General features: G+C 42.8%; 2 protein-coding genes across 3 annotated transcripts in view; one reads left to right on the forward strand and one right to left on the reverse strand.

Moving 5' to 3' along the window:
• Nucleotides 1-836, forward strand: part of LOC134489319 (semaphorin-3D-like) — a 33,205-nt gene extending 32,369 nt beyond the window's left edge. The window contains exon 17 of the mRNA XM_063291938.1: nucleotides 39-836. Coding sequence (XP_063148008.1) covers nucleotides 39-461 — 423 coding nt within the window. The 3' untranslated portion in view covers nucleotides 462-836. The remainder of the gene's footprint in view (nucleotides 1-38) is intronic.
• An 11,746-nt stretch (nucleotides 837-12,582) lies between these two features.
• Nucleotides 12,583-20,800, reverse strand: part of RAD54L2 (RAD54 like 2) — a 54,115-nt gene continuing 45,897 nt past the window's right edge. Inside the window, exons 18-22 of one of the 2 annotated variants that reach the window (XM_063291940.1) lie at nucleotides 20,494-20,690; nucleotides 19,643-19,732; nucleotides 16,679-16,771; nucleotides 15,827-16,267; nucleotides 12,583-13,020 (exon numbers count right to left, since the gene is read on the reverse strand). In XM_063291940.1, the coding sequence (XP_063148010.1) occupies nucleotides 12,953-13,020; nucleotides 15,827-16,267; nucleotides 16,679-16,771; nucleotides 19,643-19,732; nucleotides 20,494-20,690 (889 nt within the window). In that variant the 3' untranslated portion in view covers nucleotides 12,583-12,952. Of the gene's footprint in view, nucleotides 13,021-14,761; nucleotides 16,268-16,678; nucleotides 16,772-19,642; nucleotides 19,733-20,493; nucleotides 20,691-20,800 lie in introns of those variants that run through there. The other variant, XM_063291939.1, reaches the window with a different exon arrangement.

Below are 20,800 nucleotides of genomic sequence, written 5' to 3' on the forward strand. Positions count from 1 at the left end.
CAAGCAAACTGAACTAATACTGTCTGGTTTCCTTGCAGGTTGGGAGCACAGGTCGCTTTTCAGTCATAGAGCAAGGGCTGTTGATTAATCAGCTGACCCAAGAGGATGCCGGGCTCTATCAGTGCCAAGGAATGGACAGCTCCTTTTCTCAAACCCTTACGTACTACAAGCTACGCATCATAGGGCAACAGGCCATGGAGGCTGTAACCTCCAGGCTTAGCAAGAATGCAGAAACCAAAGGAAACCACCACAGTGTTACTCCTGTGTCAGAGCTTCAGCTTCATTACAAAGGCTACTCGTGGGCACCTGGTACTAATTTGGTTGAATTCTGCCATGCTCTGCAACAAAGGAAAAGACTGAGACAAAAGGTCTGGACCTCAAGGTGGCAGCATCCTTCAGAAAGCAAGAAAGGCCGAGTACGTCGACAGCCTGGCTCCCAGAGACAGGAAGGGCCAGCATGATTTCTACCACTTTGATACAAGAGACCCAAATGGGCCCTCTAAGCAGATTCTGCAGGTCTCTTAAGCTACCCAGTCCTATCCAGGAACACTTGTAGGTATTTACTGGGATGTTCTGCCCTCTCCTGCTTCAAAAACCAACAAAACCAGCCTCTTCTTCCTCCATCTGAAATGCTAGGTTTTACTTTTTTCCTCCTCTTGGGTAGCCGAGAAAACTGTCTAGTAGCAAACTGTCCTGGCTGAGGAACACGGTGGTCTTAGGTCAGACTGACTGACTGGTGGCAAGACTTTTCCTGAGTATGAAGTGAACAAGAGGGTTTTACACACTCTTAGCACATATGTTGTACAATTCTCTTCATTTTGCTTTTCTAATAAATAGTAACCATTAAAAAGAATGGAGGTATCAGTTTTTAATAGAACTTTTTTATAAGCCTGCCATTGTAAAATGGAATTCGTCTAAATCTAAGTGATTTAGTGGGATCTGTACTCTGAAAGAAGTGACACTTTTAAAAAACTGGGCCTCTTACATGCCAGGTGAGAATTGCATAAAAGACACGGAGATGAAGAGATGAGTTGCATTTCCTAAAAATTTGGGGCCATGTCATTCCTTACATAGTGGCAACTCATTTTCCCACTATCTACAGACAAGGCAAGAAGAGATTTGCCAATCTTAATTTATTTTACACACAGTTGCAAATATGTAGTTGTCTCACATACCATTTTGGTTTTATACTATATAAAACCAAAAGTATATGAAGCAGAGTTCAGTTTGGTGGTTGGTACATTAAACTCTTTTTAAGTCATGGCTGCTCTAAACAAGAACAATTTGATAGCATTGGCCTCATCCTGGCATATTATGTAAATATATTACCACTGCTTTTGCCCCCATTCCTCTAGTTCTCCCAGTGATTCTCAGAATTTATTGATGAAAATGCTATGCAGGCGAAAAGACTTAGGATGTGTTAAAAATAAAAATAAAGGCACCACCATCCCTCAGGTCATGATCAGTTCTTGATAACTATAGGACATGTCCATGTAGTTTTCTTGTTAAAATATGTAAGTAGTTTTCCATTACCTTCTTTTAAGATTTTTTTCCAACTTTTCAGTCTAGCCCTGGAATTTCATTGGAAGTCTCCCATTTAAGAACTACAGTAACTAGGTCCAACCATGTTTAGCTTTTTTCAAGGTCAGCCAAGGAACTACCATCTGTTATGTCTGTGGTGCATTACTGCTAATTTAACGAAGGGCTATAATTGGGTAAGAAAGACCACTGGCCTGATATCATTATAAAGAAGATTGCTTCATGCAAGTAAGTGTATGGTTAAACTAACTGAAAATCATCTGGTTACTATCCAGACTGAAAATAAAAATAAAGGCAGAATAGGGTGAATAGGAAAAGATGATCAATATGTGACATTTTATAGGATGGTACATTTGTATCAGCTCCTTGTATTATTAGGTTTAGTATTTTTACTCAAGCTTCAACAAGGAGCACGTGTAGCTGAACTTTCCTGATCTTGGTAGTTAACCAGAGCCAGCCATGGTTAGTACTTGGATGGGGCAACATCTGGAAACACCAAGGGAAGTTTGAAAGGTTTCTATCTTGGGAGAAGATAGAGGCAAACTACTTCTGTAACACTGCCAAGAAAATTGTGAGGATACAGTCAATTTATTTTATAGAGTTTATTATTTATTTATTTATTTATTTATTTTTATTTATTTATTTATTTATTGTAGGCAGTTTATTTTATTGTAATACACCCAATAATGAGATACTTGAATAATCATCTATTCATTTATTCAGATATTTTTTAATAATCATTCATTTATTCAGATATTTTTGACAGTCAGACATTGGAATAGCTTATAATTGATGAATACCTGACATGTTATTTTCTAACTGTAGGGATGATTTAGCACAGCCTCTCCAATCCTTGGGCTTTTTGATTTCTTGAGCAGGGGATGTACCATCACCTCCTTCAAGGCAGGCAGTACCATCCCTCTCTGAATGATACTACAGCACAGACCCAAGTACACAGCTTGCCGATGATCCTGTTAGTCATCCCTCCTCAGAAACAATCCTGTCACTTTAAAGAAGGCCACAGTGCAGCCATCTGCAGATGTGAAAAGAGCACAGAGATTACTTTTTGCTGTCCTTATTTTTTATACTTTGCAGTATAATCCCTGATATGGGCTCTTACTCATGCCCAATCAGGTTCACACTCCATCCTCTTTGTGGCTGGCTGGCTGGCTGATTCAACTGAACCAACTGAAAGTAGAGGACAGAACAGCCTTCAAACACCTAAAGATGGACCAAACCATCATCATCCTCCCAGCAGACAAAGGTCGCACCACCATCATTATGGACAGATCACAGTATATACAAAAGGCCAAAGAATTACTTGAGGACAAAGAAACTTACACCCCAGTGAACACCAATCCCATACAGAAACTGGACAACCAGGTAAAAAGAATTCTCAACAACCTCACCAAGAAAGGCCAAATTACACAAGAAGAACAGAGGCGAACGAAAAGCAGTGGACCTGTCCTCCCACGCTTCTACCGACGCCCCAAGATACACAAGCCGGGCATACCACTTTGACCCATTGTATCATTACCAGGGACTCCCACATATAACATAGCTAAAGAACTTACAAAGAAACTCAGACACCTCACAGAGGAGAGTGAACATTTGATCAACTCCCCACTACAGTGCCTCCAGAAAATCAAGAACATAAAAATAGAAGAAGATGAGATCATGGTATCATTCAACGTTACAACTCTCTTCACATCCATCGACCCGGCACTAGCGAAAGAATCCATGGCTGCAGTTCTGCGCAACACACCAGACCTAGCCAAGTACACCAGAATTGAAATACCCAGGATAATGGACCTCATCAACCTCTGCCTTACAACCTACTTTCAGTTTGATGGAGAAATCTACCAACAGATCAAAGGAACACCCAGAGGATCACCGATTTCAGGACTTATAGCAGAGATTGTAATGCAGTGTCTGGAAAGGATAGCACTCCCACACATAAAACCTGAAGTATGGATACGTCAAGGGAAACCTTTACCTTTACCTTTACCTATGGATCCGGTATGTAGATGACACCTTTGTCATAATACAAAAGAAACAACTGGAAGAAACCCACAAAACCATCAATAACATCTTTAATGGAATAAAATTCACAAGGGAGGAAGAAAACAACAACTCACTACCATTCCTGGACATCCTCATCAGTAGAGGAAATGATGGTAAGTTAGAAACGCAAGTCTACAGGAAAGCTACCCACACCAACCAAGTGCTCCACTACCAAAGAAACAATCCAACCTCCCACAAGAGAAGCTGTGTAAGAACATTATTCAGACAAGCTTTTACACACCGCAGCAACCCAGAACACCAGAAAAAAGAAAAAGATCATCTCTACAGCATCTTCCAACAAAATGGATACCAGCTCAACTTTATCAAAAAGTGCCTCACCACCCAACCCACTAAAACCCAACCAACGGAAACTATGAAAAGGATAACACTGCCATACATCAGAAACATCTCAGAAACTACCAACAGACTGTTACAACCGCATGGCATCACCGTAGCACATAAACCAACTAAAACTCTTCAAAACATATTAAGCAACCCAAAAGACCCAATAGCCCAAGAAGAAAAAACAGTTATTTACAACATACAATGCAAAGACTTAACAGCCACTATGTAGGACAGACAGGCAGAAGACTAGCAGAGCGCATCCGCGAACACCAACTAGCAGTCAGAAGACACGATGAGATCTCCTCAATCTCACAGCACATGGACAGACTCAACCATAGTTTCAACTGGGAAACAGTGAGCATCCTAAACCAAGCCAAATCCAAAAGCGCCAGAGAATTCCTGGAAGCCTGGCACTCAGACCAAGCAGCCATCAACAGACACATAGAGGTAAACAACATTTACATACCATTCAAAAGAGACAATAGAAAAGCCAAAAGACCAGAACACCCCCTTGCCAACAATCAACACCCAGATAGGCAAAAATCAACACTAGGATTAACATCAGATGAACCATCAAACAGCATAATACACCCTAAATAAGGAACTATTAACTCAGGCAATCAACCAAGCAGCAAACAACAGCCCAATCAAAGAACTCCCAGGGGAGAACAACACCCCCACCAACACAAGCAGGGCAAGCCACGATATATAAACTGAGAGCAAGGCCCACTCCCTCTTTGCACTGAAGATGTTGAAACGTCTGCAAGAAAACAAGGCTCAGAGAGCACCAAGGACTCCACGTGATTCATTTATCAAAGTTATATAGCCACCAATCTTGTAACCACAAACCTAGTTGGCTCACAAGACAATAAAAACGGCAAAAAAAGAAATCACAATAAAAACTCATGAGGCAACACTCTCTAACACATCAGCATACTTCTTGCTGGGCTCCAGCCTCATCCTATCCCAACGCTTGTGGGAAGAGCCAGCATTTCAAGGCCTTCTGGAATGCAAGGAGGGTGGGGGACTACCAGATCTCTGGGGGAAAGATGTTCCACAGGGCAGGGGCACCTAGAGAGGTGTGTTTCCTAGGACCCAGTAGATGAAGCATTTAAGAGATGGGACTTAGAACGCATTCAGCCTATCTGACCTGGTGGGATGGACAGACATCCTCAGGGAGAGGCCATTCTGCAAGTAACCTGGTCCTGTCCATTTAGGGCTTTAAGGGTGATAAATAGCACCTGGAATCGTACCTGGAAAAAATCCAGAAGCCAGTGCAGCTCATGCAGTAGTGGTTTAATCTGTGGAACAGCATGCACTATCACATTCTGGACCAGTTGTAGTTTCTGGATGGTCTTTAGGGGCAACCCTGCATAGAGCAAATTACAGTAATTGAACCAGGAAGTGACCAGGGCATGAGTGACTGTGAATATGTTCTAGGAGTCAGTTATGGCATTTCATCTACAACAGTTTCTCAGAGAACTCAGCACACCTCAGGGTCAATGTACAATGAGAGGCTGCATAGAAGCAATCTGGTAAAAGACCCTAATCACATGCTCATTCCAGGCAGTGACCAAGGCCTGAGTCGAACCACCCATCAGATCCTCAGGGAAAAACTCCAAGCTCCTTTTGAAAGCCAGTAGGATCCATTAGTCTCCAGGGACCGATCGATCTAATAGAACCACAGCACCTCTGAGCTGAAAAGCAATCAGAGAATGATCTGACTGTGGCAAAGGACTGATGTTGTTATCCTCTACTCCCACATCACATCAGAACAGCCCCAAGACAAAAACTAGTGTGTGACGCCATGTCTATGTTGGGCTCTCAATGACTTAGGTCAAATCCATGGTTGCCATGAACTACTGGGTTGTCCCAGATTCCATGCCACCTGGAGCAGGTTGAAGCCCCCAAGAGTTATAAACCTCAGAGACTCCACTGCCAACCCAGCAACAGAATTTCAGCAGCTGAGGCAGAGATGTTGCTGTGCAGCAGGAAGGCCAGTTCAGCAGCAACAAACCCAACTGCTCCATAGAGCCCAACTTCATCCAGAGGGACTCACATCTGCAAAGCAGAGCCTCTGAAAGCCATTAAAGCCTCACAGATGCAAACTGCCCCCCCCCATGGACTGGGGTGGGCAATTCTCTGAGAGGGGAACTACCCCCTCTGGGCCCACTCAGGTCTCAATTATATATGCCAGGTTTGCTGCCTCATCCACAATCAGATCATGGATGAGGAGGACGTTATCACATACTGATCTGGCATTCAATTGTAGCAGCTGGAGTCCAGGTCCACCAAAGAGCCAATGACCTGGCTTTAGGGATGAATTTTTATCTCTGTCTATCTGTCATCGCCCATCTCCTCAACTCTGGGTGGTTTACAACAAAATAGTCGGTAAAATAATAAATATACCATCCAATTACAATATATAAAAATACTCTCTATATAAAATACAGTTACAAATAACTAATAAAGTTATTGTATATAGATAAAATAGATGTAATATAGATAAAAATAAAGGCCAGATGGCTATGATCCAATGCGTTGGAGGAGCAATTTTAGGGCACTAGCCATCCCCAGACATAACTATTCCCCTCCCCGAGCCAGGTCTTCAAATTCCTCCGGAAGGCCAGGAGCGATGGGGCTAGCTCCAGGGGCAAGATGTTCCAGGGGGTGGAAGCCACTGTAGAGAAGGCCCACCTCCTGGACCCTGTGTCAGCACCAGTTCATTCAAGCTTTCACACAGTAACAGTCAGGAGCCCAGAATCCTTTAACTGTTTTAATGAAGCAAAATGACTAGCACAAAGGTAAAGCTGCGAATGGAGAGTTCCCGCTCAAACGTACATTTAAAACTACATTCCCTTAACCGGTTCCCTTTCCCACAAAAGTATGTCACCCCACTCCCCATCCAGGTGGTGTTTCTGGTGTATCTCAACCAATTGGCTTTGATGTCTGCCATCATAAATGTGTAGCCATAATACAAACCACACTCCAACTTCACACCCATTCCCACCCGGCGACAGAGAGTCTACACCACTGATAAGGAAATGATGGAAGATGCTCTGATAAGGGGTTCTGTGAATCCTTTGATCGGGGGGATCTGACACCCCGCCAGATGGAATTGTCTTACCGATGGGGTCCACAACATGCCCTTTCTGCATGAACGGGTGGGACGGGTTGATGTAATGGGGAAGAGGCGGTCCCTCAGCTAGCCTGGCCCCATGCCATGTAGGGCTTTAAAGGTGATAACACCTTGAATTGGACCTGGAAGCAAACTGGTACCCAATGCAGCTTGTGCAGCAAAGGTGTTACATGCGCCCTTCTAGGGGCACCAAAGATAGCCCGCACGGCTGCATTCTGGACCACCTGTAGCTTCCAGATACTCTTCAAGGGTAGCCCCATGCAGAGCACATTGCAATAGTCAATATGGGAGATAACAAGGGCATGAGTGACCATTTGAAGGGCCTCCTGATCCAGGAAAGGGCATAACTGGTGCACAACACAAAGCTGCACAAAGGCCCTCCTGGCCATGGCTGCCACCTGCTCTTCAAGCAGGAGCCGTGAGTCCAGAAGGACCCCCAGATTACACACTGGGTCTGTCTGGGGCAGTGCAACCCCATCCAGAACCAAAGATGACAAAGTCCCGGATATGGAAGAGCCATTAATCCACAGCCACTTCGTCTTACCAGGGTTCTGTTGAAGCCTGTTGTTCCCCAGCCAGACCCCTACAGCCCCCAAGCACCAAGAGAGGGTGGTCACAGCATCACTTACCTCATCCAGGATGGGGATGTACAATTGAGTATCATCAGCATATTGATATCTCATCCTGTGATGATGGATGATCTCACCCAGTGATTTCATGTTGATGTTAAAAAGGGGTCGAGGGTCGGATCTCTCGCTCCCTATCACCACCGATTGGGACCGGCCCTGGAGGAAGGAGGTGAACCAGCACAAAACTACACTGCCCACCCCGAACTCCCTGAGCCGCCCCAAAAGGATACCTTGGTTGATGGTATTGAAAGCCGCTGAGAGGTCATGAAGAGCGAGGATGGATGCACTACCCCCATCCCGCTCTCGTCAGAGATCATCCATAAGTGCATCCAATGCTGTTTCTGTCCCATATCCAGGCCTGAAACCTGACTGAAAGGGGTCTAGATAATCTGTTTCATCCAGAACCCTCGGGAGCTGCAACACCACCACTTTCTCAACCACTTTCCCAAAAAAGGGGAGGTGGGAGACTGGACGAGAATTGTCCAGTACAGTAGGGTCCAGCGATGGTTTCTTGCAGGTTGGAGGGAGAGAATATTGAGGGTTGGAGGGCAGGATAGATTTCAACCACTGGCCTCACCATACCGGTGAGTGGAAAGTTGGGGAAGTGTCTGCTTTCACAATGCAAAGTATCTAAAGGGATTTCTGGTGTGGTAGACACACCGGTATAGAAGGGATCTTTTCAGCAGAGCCAGTAGTTCTCCTAGATGAAGGACTTCTGCAGTGGGAAGAAACATGCAGCAGCAGCATTGCTAACATGTATCCCTCTGACATCCACCATCCCCATTTTTGCAGTGCCAAAGACCCAATGTTTAGGTAGTGGTTTATTGGTATGGGACTACTTTAAAGGTCAGATAAACTGTTATATTACCTGCTTGCCCCGCAAGGTAAAATCCTCAGCAAAAACAAGTAAGGCATCCAGTCTGTGATCACTGGAGAAGGCAGCACCAATCTGTCCTGATGGAGATGGAGGAGGAAAGGGCATGAGAGGTATAGTGAGACAAACTGTATGGGCAGGTCCTCAGCTTTTCCAAACATGAAACAAGGCTATTGGATGGGGCAAATATGGGGCCTGAAATGGAAGCTTCTGATGCCACTGCCGATCACTAATTGAATCAATGTGAAGTCGGCACTGGATGACCAGCTATTCAGCCCAATCCAGTGTTCTGGGTTCAGTACTGATGAACCTGTGGTCCCATATTACACACTGCTGTCACACATCAGGAAGGTGTTAACCTCTCCACACAACCACAACATGAGGCTGAGGGAAGTAATGTAAGTTTATTCTTTTCTACCCAAGAATCAATCTGGAAAAATGCCTTAACACAAAAAGTCTTCCAGCTACCTTTCTGTAACATTGAAGACACCAAGTTCTATGATATGTACTGTTTTCTGAGAATTTGTCCCCAAAATAATTGAGTGAAGAGATCCTTTCTTATCACTCAAAAGAGGGGGAGGGGAGGAATCTCTTTGGGCACACACATCTTATACCTGCCTGGTTCATCTTCACAGAAGGGGCAGCTGTGCCTGCAAATACCATCAAAAGTCTGTTAATATGAAAAAAAAAAGTTAGTAGAAGTTTTCCATTATAAAGCCACCTAAAATCCTGTTTTTCTGATATTTGGAACACTTTCCTTCACATAAGTATTAATGTGCCTGCAATTTTCATCTAATTTTACTGAAAAAATTATAGCTACTTACAGATGACTCATGGTAGTCCATGAGCAGCAGAAACTTTGGGTTTCCAAATTCCACTTCAGATCTGGTTCTTAGTCAAACTGGTCTATTTCCAATCAGTGCAACTCAAATCAGGCTTTGAACCAAAGCTTCATAATTAATTCACAACCATACATAAAAAGTGTGATGGAACTTCAGTCTCTTAATACCGTAGGATGGTTGATCCCGGGTTGATTATAAGTATTTATTTATTATTCACATTTCTATCACTGCCCATCTCCCCCTAAAAGGTCTCAAACATTACATTCTGTCTAGAGATTGAGATTTAATTAAGCTAATATTAATTGTGACTTGAGTATCCCTGAAACCAATGCAAGAAGTTGTTTCTAAAACATGCAAGTCATGTTGTCAGTATCTTTTTTTCTTTTGGTGGAAGAAAATGGTGAGCATGAGGAGGGAAAAATTCAAACTCATTCCAGACCAAAATCACAGAATTCTTCATAACATCTGAAGTTTATTTTTTAAAAAAGGAGAGAGAATTGATAGGCATTATACCAACTTACAATTTATTTATTTTTTAAAAAAATGACATGAAACACAAGTAAAAATAAATACATCATATAAACAACAAAATTGTTCAATGTCTCTGTTCTGGGAGGTTGGGTGAGCACATCCCATCAGACAGAGAGATGAGGGAAGCACATATCCCATGCGTGTAACCAGCCAACCAACTGACCCTGCTACAGAAATGTCTTTTTATTTCAACCACAAAGCACAGGCCACAAACTAAAGGCAGAACGAAAAACAAACCAAGAAAACCATTCAATTCATTTGGCTCCCCTGTACAAATAGATTTAATGGAGGGACAGAGAACATAAACGGGGAAACTAATAATATAGGACCCAAGAAGCAATGCAGCTGTGGGCAGCTGTTAGTGGTCTTCTTTCAATAAAGAGCACAAAAAGAAAAAAGGACTCCTCCTCCCTCTCTGCCAGCTCTCAATTTCTAGTTCTGTTGATCCTCCCTAAACTTGCAAATACCTTCCCTACTTTCTACAGAAACTGCTTTCCTGTTTGAGTTACAAGGAGCAAACATTCCCACAAGGCCTAAAAACGTCCTTATAAATCCCTAGGCTTGATATAATATGGTTTTGGTATTAAGAAATAAGACACGATTTTCTTTTAATCTACTGGTGTATATTTCCCTCGGTTTAATGGAGCCAAGATCAACCATTTCCCCAGTTTAATAATTACATCTACAGTGCCTATACCAAGACTTCAGTGCAAATACATGTAATTACTAGTAGATTTTCATTTGACTTGAGATCTTGCAAGAAACGTTTGCACTGCTGTCATTAAGTCACATAATTCGGATAGCACAGTATAAGTCAGCTTTCTCTGAAACAATCAATAGGACCATTATTTTAAGAGAGGAGGCTTGCATATTCCTGGGACTCCTTGGCTGGAGTTGTGGTCAGATTTTTTCTCCTCAAACTGTCCTCTATATGTCCATGTAACTTTGTCCCACAGAATGCAATACTGTAGGAGCACTTTAACATCAAACCTGCCCTCTCGTGACAGAGCTTCTCCTCATTCCCATCTCTTGGTCACACGGAGATGGAGAGCAGTAATTAGCATGCAGACACACGGGCAATTCTTAACATGGTTGGGGAGAAATCCTCCAGTGTTGTGCCCACCAAAAAAATGATTCATCACAGGAAATCTGTGTCTAAACAAGATGATATTTGTCAGTTTTAAATTGTATACTGCCAGAACTGGAGTAAAACTGAACATAGTAGCAAGGTCTGGAAAATATCACAGTTTAAGGTCACCTCTTTACCCTAAGCATTTATTAAGGGGTCAAGTTTTATTTTGTACCATGCCAACTTGGTACAGTACTGTTGCAGAAATATTGCAGTATACGGTCTATCAAGTCCAAAGATTACATGCAGATCCCAAACTCCCAGGGAATGCAAGAACCTTCCTAAGCATTCCAAGGCCTTATCCAAGCACACCTAATGTCTCTCAGCTCCACCTGTAAAATCTGAATACATGTTTCCCTCCGCATTTCTTCTGTGGTCTGAAATTTAGCAGTGCAAATTGCACAGGCCCTAGCAAGTAGATCTAACAAAAGCCATCAAGGGAAAGGAATTATACTGGAGATAAAAGTAAGTTAAATTCAGAGATCTTACAACACAAACACAGATGCCGCTTCTGAGCAGCCACTACATTCCTGGGAATTACAGTGCATCAAGGAAGGGACCATTCCAACTTCGTACTACGTAAGTCACTATGCTGTTCTGACTCGGCTCCCATGTCAAGCATTCTCTGTCCTTCACAAACAAGGCACAACAGCCACCCTTTGTTTCTAGAAGCCACACCTTCCTAAGGATGTTGAATACGTGGGAGAATTCGTAAGTGAGAAAGAGGGTGCTTTTTATGCTATCTAGAAGCAAGAAGGGTGCAAAGCAGAAGAATGCGGTCTTCATTGCCAATGGCAACACTGTTCTCTCCTGGCAAGTGCTGGGAATGAATTTTAATCTCTAGAAGACCAATTACATTTAAACCCCTATTATTAGGAAGGAGACACGGGTCAGGCACTTGCTGAAGTAGAGGAATCTGCCCCAAATATGTTTCTTTCTGAAGTTTACAGAAAATGGTTGGTGTAACTGAAGTGTGTGTGTGTGTGTGTGTGTGGGGGGGGTGACAGTATGGACCTTGTCAGTGGTACAATTACGTTCAAGCATTCCACTGACATAAACATGTTAGGAGGGAGAGAGAAAGAACAAGAGAAAGCAAGAAAGAAAAAGATAAAGTTGTGCACAGACTTAATGTTTTTATACTTTTCGTAACCAAGTACAAAAGCCAATTTTGCAAAATATTGTATTGTTGAATCTACCAATAATCCAAGTGATGCAACATTGCCATCCAGTGGTCAGACTAGTAAGCTACAGGTGTACACCATTTCCTACAGCTAATACCTTATCTTCCATTCCTATTTAAAAGATGACTATAGAGCCTGGTCTACTTAATCACAGCTGCATCTATTCCCCTAATCAAACATCCCATATTTTACAGTAAGGATGTCCTCAAAGCCTGCCAAGTCCGGTGACTCTTCCTGTGCTCTTGTATGACATTCAAAAGAGACAAGAGAATCAGAAAGCAGCAGTCTGAAATTGGCAGTATACAATACTCCATGAAAGTCAAGACAGGAGCTAGTAGGATTATTCAGGTTGTTATCAGCTCTGCTGCCCAAAACACACTATACTGAATACTGGGTCTGCCTGAAACCTGAAGGAAAAAAGATCCTTCACCAAAAATTGCTTAGCTTCAAAAATTCTGCATTCTTGCTGCTCAGGCAGATCCAGTTCCCGAGTCAACTTAGACGGTTGCAGTTTACAGTACAATCAGTGCCGTCATATTTTGCATGAGGTGGACACATACAAATCACAAAAGGGCATGACTCACAGACGTACCAAGGCCAAGTCTTTGGAGAAACGCGAATGGACACCATCAGTTAATTTGCTTTGTTATTTTTGTGAGGGGTTGTGTTTGTTTTTTTTTTAATCCCATGGTGCATCCAAAGACAAGTTGTCCAGAAGTTTGCTCAGAACCCCTCGGTTTTCAACTCCTAGGATATGTTAAAGAAGAAAGCACTATTTTAATGTTTTTATTTTAAAATAATTAATTTGCATAGCTAACTTTAAATCTAAGGCTTCTACAAATGGTGAAGTTAGGCCTGACAGACAGTACCCAATTAGCAGAGAAAGATAGTCAGAAAGCCCAAATTTACATGCTTTTTAGTGGTACATATGAGTAGACACATACACACACTCATACTCATACCCATACTCACAGAGCTTTCTTTCAGAATCATTTCTGATTCACAATATGAAAAACAAGTAGCCACAACCTCTTTAACTAAGGGGTTTGGTAGGTCTTTTATAGGCTGAGCAAAGGCTCAATTCTCACATTATCTCTGTTCAAATCATGTGGGGTTCAAACTTTTCATGGAGAGGTATGATGCATGAAAGAGAGAAAGATTTTCATGGGTGGGAGGCAGTCTGGCAGTTTTAGCCACTTCTGTGGAACCACTGTCTTCTTTGCAGCAACCACATAACAAAGATAAGGTGAGAACAGGATCTGAACCATTATCCTGGAAAGGCTTTCTTAGCAATGCTCTCACTGACTTCTTGTCATGGGTGTGCAAATGCCTCACCCCTCTTCCTTGGAATGGCAATACCTTGCAACACTGATTTACCCAGTGTAATCTTTTAAAAGCAAATGGGAATATCGTTCCATCACCCCCAGAGATACCACCATCTCCCTTCCCTGCACAAGAGAGAGGAAGGCAGATGTTGATTTCTATGCCAAATCTCTGCAACTTCCTTCTATTGTTATGCCTTCTATGAAAATGGCTTCTCCTTCCACATTTCTGTGGCAATGTATTATAGAATAAACTTGGGCCAGATACTAGCAACAAAATAGAGGGGACTTTCCTCTGCAAAGCCTGAGCTTTTCTACTATAGAACCACTGGAATGGCAGGAACCTGGTTTAAGAATCCATGTCTCCAACTGATGAGAGAGCCTCTTTAACATCAACCTCACTGTTGCCCACTCCAGCCAAATAATGCCCCTGGTCCCTGACCCCCCGACTCCACAATGAAGCACAGAGGTGGGGGTAATTCTGCCTTGGCCCTATACAATGCCTCTGCATTTGTCAAGCAATCAACTTGCCACTTTATTTCTTTCTCATACAGGCCACCCTATAAACAACCTCACTGCTTTTAGCAAGGCAGAAGCAGGAAATAATTTCCCAATAAATACTTTGCTTTCATGAAATAAATTAACACAACAGTTCTATGGAGGAGGGAGATCATCTAGTCAGTGAAAATACTCAGGCAGCAGATACAAGGAGCTCAAGCAAATCCCTTTTGTAGGAGGTCCACTTCATTCTGGTCAACAGGAACCTGACAGCTTGTTTCTTTTGCCAGACCTGTAGGCTCATCATCGCTTCAAAGGTGGAGGAGCAGCAGGAGAATAATCACCACGAAAAGCTAGATGGGGAACTGGGAAAAGCCTTAAAATTTCTCCATCAAGCACTACCTCACTAAACAATTGACACAAGTCCTAACCCAATGGTGCTGAAGAAGTCGGAAGAAACTGACCCACAATGGCCCTTCCCTTGTCTTCAAACACACCTCTTAGGGAAGGTGGTCGGGCAGCCCATCTGTACCCCATCTCCTGCCACCACTCCACAAGGGCCTGGATGAAGGGCACTAGACTGATTTGCCTTGAACGTTCAGAAAGATGAAACATTCATTTTCACACAGACCCTGCCCCACCCACTCCCTCCCTCCCACCTACATATGACACATTGCCTGCTCCTTCCTTTCCCACCTCCCTCCCTCCATTAAGAATGCAGCTCATCCTCAGGTTTCTTAGGGCACAAAATCTCCCGGTTTTGATCATGGGACCGTGAACTTTCTCAGATAAGGCCGTTTGTGTATGAGTGTTATTCCACAGACAAAAGAAAAAAAAAGATCAGCCCGGTGTCTCCAGTCTAACAAAGGGCACTGGAATATTAATGGCAAGTCTTCCTTTTGGACAACACAGACAGCATGGGAAGGAAAGTCAAGGAGGCACTCCTGTGGTTTGCAGTGACACTTTCCTTGCCCAACTCTTGTTTCTCCCCACTATTGGGGGAGGGGTGTCCATTCAGTTCAGTTCCCGTACAAAGCAGATCTTTGACAACTAAACATGCCATTTCCTTTCCAACCTCCTCCTCCACTTCTGCTGTGTTCTAGATATAAAATCCTGACCCCAGAAAGGTCCAGTGAGGAATTTTTGCCTCCTGACTGAGATGCAATCTAAAAGAAGTTACTAGGCCCATTACTTCCCTGTGATTTCTATTACATCATCATCTTTGTCCTCATCCTCGTTGGAGCTGCAGCCCACCTCAGAGACCTCACGAGTGTCGAATGGAGGCACCTGAGACCGAAGGAGGCCCCCCGCTGGATATCCCGCGTGAGGTGACATGAAGCCAGGGTAGGCAGATGCCATGCTCCTGGGAAGGCTGCTGGATAAGACAGGGGCTGGAAAAGGAGCAAACATCCTGGGCTCAGGCAGGAGTGACTGTGAGAAGGGCAGCGAATAGTTAGAGAGCATCCCCGTCATGGAGGGGTTTAACATGAAAGAGGGGACGCTGGAGGTGGCTGAGGTAGCAGCAGAAGAACTAGCAGTGCCCACTGTCAGCAGAGGGTCAGTAGTCACAGGGAACACCAGATGAGGATCTGACAGCAAGCTAGGCAGCTGGTAATAGGATGAGCCTGTGCCCATGTACAATGGGTTGCCTGCTTGGGGAGCAAATGGATGGGTTAAGTTGTGGTTTAAAGGGACAGAGGGCATGGTGAACCCTCCAGAGACAGGGTACCCACTTTCATATGGTTGACCTTGTGTTGGCAGTGAGCGTTTCTTCTGCTGGCGATGGGTTTGCTCATCTGGACCAGATGGTGAAGCTGACTTACGCTTGTTGCCTCGTAAGTCCAGCACTGAGTGGCTGTCAACATGTTGACTGGTGGCTGGCAAGGCTGATGAAGAAGCCAAACCATGGGCCCCTACTCGTTGCTCAGTTCCACGAGCTGTTGAATGGGCTGCATTGTCTTTCCGAGTGGGATGTCCAGGCGTAGTGTTGGTGGTAGGAGAGTTGTGTTTGGACTCACGGGCAGCCGCCGCCTCCGCATATTGTTGCAGTTCACTGATGATTTCAGGACTGTCCGGAGAAATAGGCCGAGTGAGCTCCTCTGTGTTGGGAAGTTTGGGTGATGAGGCATTGTGTCTGCCATTGCTTGTGGATTCAAGCGATGGACCCTGGGATCCTATGATAAACAGAGTATAGCAACATGTAAGACAGAAAAAGTAACCTAGATGGCACTAGAGTACCAGATGAAGATGTGGTATGAAAAAAATAGCCTGGTTAATTAAGCTGCAGACTACTTTGTTTTCAGTGACTCATTTCAGTACAGATGAGGAAGCTAAATTATCATGGGCAGCAGGGTCTAAGAAAATTTTAAAGCACACTGAATGATGGTTGTCCTCCAGAAGATAGGACTTGATGCCTGCATCCCTGTTGTTTCTTCTGGACCTCTCAATCTTTCAATGCTATCTATTACAGTATCCTTCTAAGCTGTGTAACATGGATGATATCAGGCTTCTTCTCAAGCGATAATGAAACTTTCAAAATAAAATAATGGAAGAGAAACTCCGAGACACTTAAGAAAGGTGTTCACCTGAAGCAACCATGCGATGATCTTCATTGCCCTTTGACTTGCCAGTGGTTCGGATAGCAAAGATCCGTCCATCACTGGTCCGGATGTATGTTCCTAAAGGAGAGATGAGTAATGGTAGTTGAGCAAGGCTTCCCCAATTTTTTTTGTGGGAGGGAGGTGGGTTGATAGAGCATTTTACAGGTATATAATAAAACAGATACTGTGAAGGGTGTGGCCAATCACAAAAACAGACTTCTCAGATTCTCTGTAACAACTCTGTTTACATTTGTCCGTCTACTGGACAGATGCACATGCCACTCACCATTTTATTTTCTAGGAATGTCTCTGGGGCCTATGAGGAGACTAGAGGCATTATTGGAAGTTTTAATTATGCTTGTGGCTTGTGCTGTGCATTGTAACATGCTAGTTTCCCATTACATGTACTTACTCAAAGAATATGTAAACAGAATAAAATTAATTGGGGTACAGAGTCTAGCAACAACCAAGAAAGATATTGCCAGTTATATATGGGCCTATAGGCACAGAACTGGGAATCCAGGAGTTAAGCCATCTTAACTATAGCGATTGCCAGGTAAAAATATCTCCCTAACAGACCAAAACCTCTTTTGTTAAACAATAAGGCAAATCATCACTTGTTGCCTTGTTCTCTAGGTAAAGGTAAAGGTTTCCCTTGACGTAAAGTCCAGTCGAATCCGACTCTAGGGGGCGGTGCTCATCTCCGTTTCTAAGCCTTGGAGCCGGCGTTGTCATAGACACTTCCGGGTCATGTGGCCAGCATGACGACTCGGAACGCCGTTACCTTCCCGCCGAAGCGGTACCTATTGATCTACTCACATTTGCATGTTTTCGAACTGCTAGGTGAGCAGGAGCTGGGATTAACAACGGGAGCTCACCCCGCCGCGCGGTTTCGAACCGCCGACCTTCCGATCGACAGCTCAGCGGTTTAACCCGCAGCGCCACCACGTCCCCTTGTTCTCTAGTATCACGATATTGCAGACGCCCTACTGGCAAAGACATGAAAGCAACACTTCACAACCATCAATATCATCCTATCAGTTTTGTGGGACGCAACTAAAAGATCAATGTTCAAGACTACAAACATTTAGTATCTGATGCAATTCTTCTCCCATGGTGTTACTTTGTATGTTTAGAATGCTTAGCATTATACCACAACAAGCCATGAGATGAAAGGATGTTCACGCTAATTACAGACAAGATGGATGGGATCAGTGGCTACAGCTCCCATATATATACATAAATATTAATGATACATCTTAAAAGATTATTGATAAGGCAAATGAGATAAAGATCTTAAAAGTTCTCCATTGATCAGAGCTGCTGCAATTAACATCATGTACCATAACAACTGGGTCAATTCTTCTTTCAAACTGTGTTAGCCGCCCAGAGTCACCATGGTGATATGAGCAGCCATATAAATCCAATAAAATAAATAAATAAATAAATAAATAAATAAGATTTTGTGTTTGAATCCAACGTCTCCTTATCTAGCTTTCTTTAACTGCATATGGTCTGTATCAACCTAGACCTTTAGAAGAGTGTGGGAATGTCTAATTTTATCAACAGCAGGCTATAAGAATTCAAGAAATATAAAAGAAGAAATATACCAATTAACCACTGAAAGAACTTGTTTTTTTCATTTTAGGATGTCTCAAAATTAATATTCACATATTTTTCATACATGCATCATTTCCCCCTAATGAGCTTATTGGTTTTAAAAGGAAGCTACGTGTGTGGAGCTACAAAATATATTCAGCAATACAAACTCATTCACTAATAACTTTGGGATAATGTACAAAATACAAGTAGATCTCGCTTAACAACTGCCCTGTTTAGCAACCATTCAAAGTTACAATGGCACTGAAAAAGTAAATTTATGACCAGTCCTGGCATTTATGATGATCACAGTGTCCCAGTCACATGATCGCCATTTGCATGCTTCACAACCGGCTTCCAATAAGCAGAGTCAATGGGGAAATTGGCAGTAAAATTGCAAGTTGCGGTCATGTGATGTCTCACTTAACAATCCGCAGTGACGTGCTTATCAACCGAACGGGAAGTGATGTAAGTCTGTCACAGTCACATGTTTTGCTTAGTGACTGAGTCACTTTGCAATGGAGTTTCTGGTCCCAACTGTGGTCGCTAAGCAAGGACCACCTGTAAGAGGAGGAAGAAAGAAAGGTTCTTTATGGAGCAGCGGAAAAACTAAGCCTATGAACAGTGTACAATCAACTCTCCCGCTGCTCAAACAACTCTAACACTTGTAAGTGACTATTAGTTTAAATTCAAAATATTTGAAAGGCCAATGACGTTTAAAGAAAAGGGGATAAAAAAGTGGCCTGAATAACAAGAAGCATCAGATATCTTGCTAAGTTAGTACTGAGGCGGTGAAAGCAGGCTACTAAAATAAAGAAGATTTGTGGCAAAAAATGAAATGTACTTGGTCACTTGCAGATCACAGAACAATGAGCAGAAATTTACTTGGAAAGGACAAAACCTCCTCCAACCATTCTGACAAACTTAATTCTGTCTTCAGAATGTCCTTATAAAACTGTGAAATGGATAATTACAACCTCTTCTTTAGTAAGAAATTAAGCTATCACAATGTTTTCTATTGAAACAGGTCAATAACGAACAAATGTATGATCAAAAACTATTAATGAACGTGGTCAATCTGAACTAAGGAAAATGAATCAAAATATATTAACGTATGGCAAAAAACCATGTGGATCTTCTTTATTGTTTGGAGATTTTTCCCAATGGCACTTCACTTTCTGAACGAGGGATGCAAATGTATTGTAGAAGAAAAAAGGAAAAATAAACAATATTGGCAACACTTCTCTAATAATACAATTTCCTTTTGGTTTCTGTTTATTCCTAAAAATAACGTCTCCCCTCCCCCACTTTGCAAGCTTAAATCTGTAATGGAAAAGCTATCTCAGTTACCTTTAGTCCCACGGATGATATGTATGCTTTCACCAGCGCTGATTCTTGCCTGCACATCCGTGGAAGTATTCGTACCTGGAATCACTATATCTAAAATGGATAAAATAGCAGGTACACGAATCATTGCATGTTGTTTCAAAGCGGATTCAATTAAAAAAATTGAAACGACATATTCTAGTTGCTTTTGCCAGTATGTTATATAAAACACAAAACCACTATTTATTCATATGCTTTAAAAATATAACGGGAGAGAAAAAGCTAGTAAAGAACTATATTAATAGCCAATGCTCTGTATTTAACAGGTAGTTCGAGAAAACGACAAGCTAACAAAAGAGGCTGCAGCGGCGGCATTTCAACCAGTCTCCTTCCTCTTTTCAAGTACTGTTTGTGTTTTTGTAAGATGAAAAGAGAAGAGCTGGTACAAAAATGAATAAGCCTCCAACACGTTTAGTAGCTGGGTAGAAGGGAGAATTTTCATTACACACATCACTTCTGTATGACCAAAAGTGTTTGCCAAAATTTTCTCTTCCACACTATTATTACAGGAAGAATATTCTCTATTCGCCCTAGAGCAAACACCAGGAAGATATGCATGCAGAATTAAAGTAATGGCAAGTAAGTCTTGTTTGACTTATGTTAAAAGTGGTCCTGAGCCCTAGAAATTTGTTGCTGTCCTATATAAAACAGAGCAACAAAAGGTTAACATGGGTAAGATTCTTTTATCAGAGAACTAACCTCAAAGTGCTTGTGAAAAATTTTACTTCCCTGTTTACTTTTGGTGCAACCTCATTTCCTAAGGAAGTTAGGCTGTAATTTTCTTTCGCTTCCCTAAGGCAGCCAAAGCAACTGACCTGTTGTGGTGACAATCTTCTGCACAAGAACCCCAGCTCGCTGCAGGTAATTGATGGGGAAGTTAATTGCAGGATTGGAAACTGAAGCTGCTCCCATGCTGCCTAAGGGGACATGGCGAGGCATCATCGGAATAGGGGTAGACTGAACGGGACGCACGCTTGCCACTGGCCTGTCCTCACCTTTGAGGCTTGGTCGCCTACAAAGCAAAGAGTAAGTTAACAGGATTACAGAATTTGAAACAGACTCTTTTCACAACCAGGATCTTCCACTCCCTCACCCACCAACACTGAAGAAACTTATCACTAA

The sequence above is a fragment of the Candoia aspera genome, chromosome 2 (genome assembly GCF_035149785.1).
Source record: "Candoia aspera isolate rCanAsp1 chromosome 2, rCanAsp1.hap2, whole genome shotgun sequence".
NCBI lineage: Eukaryota > Metazoa > Chordata > Lepidosauria > Squamata > Boidae > Candoia > Candoia aspera.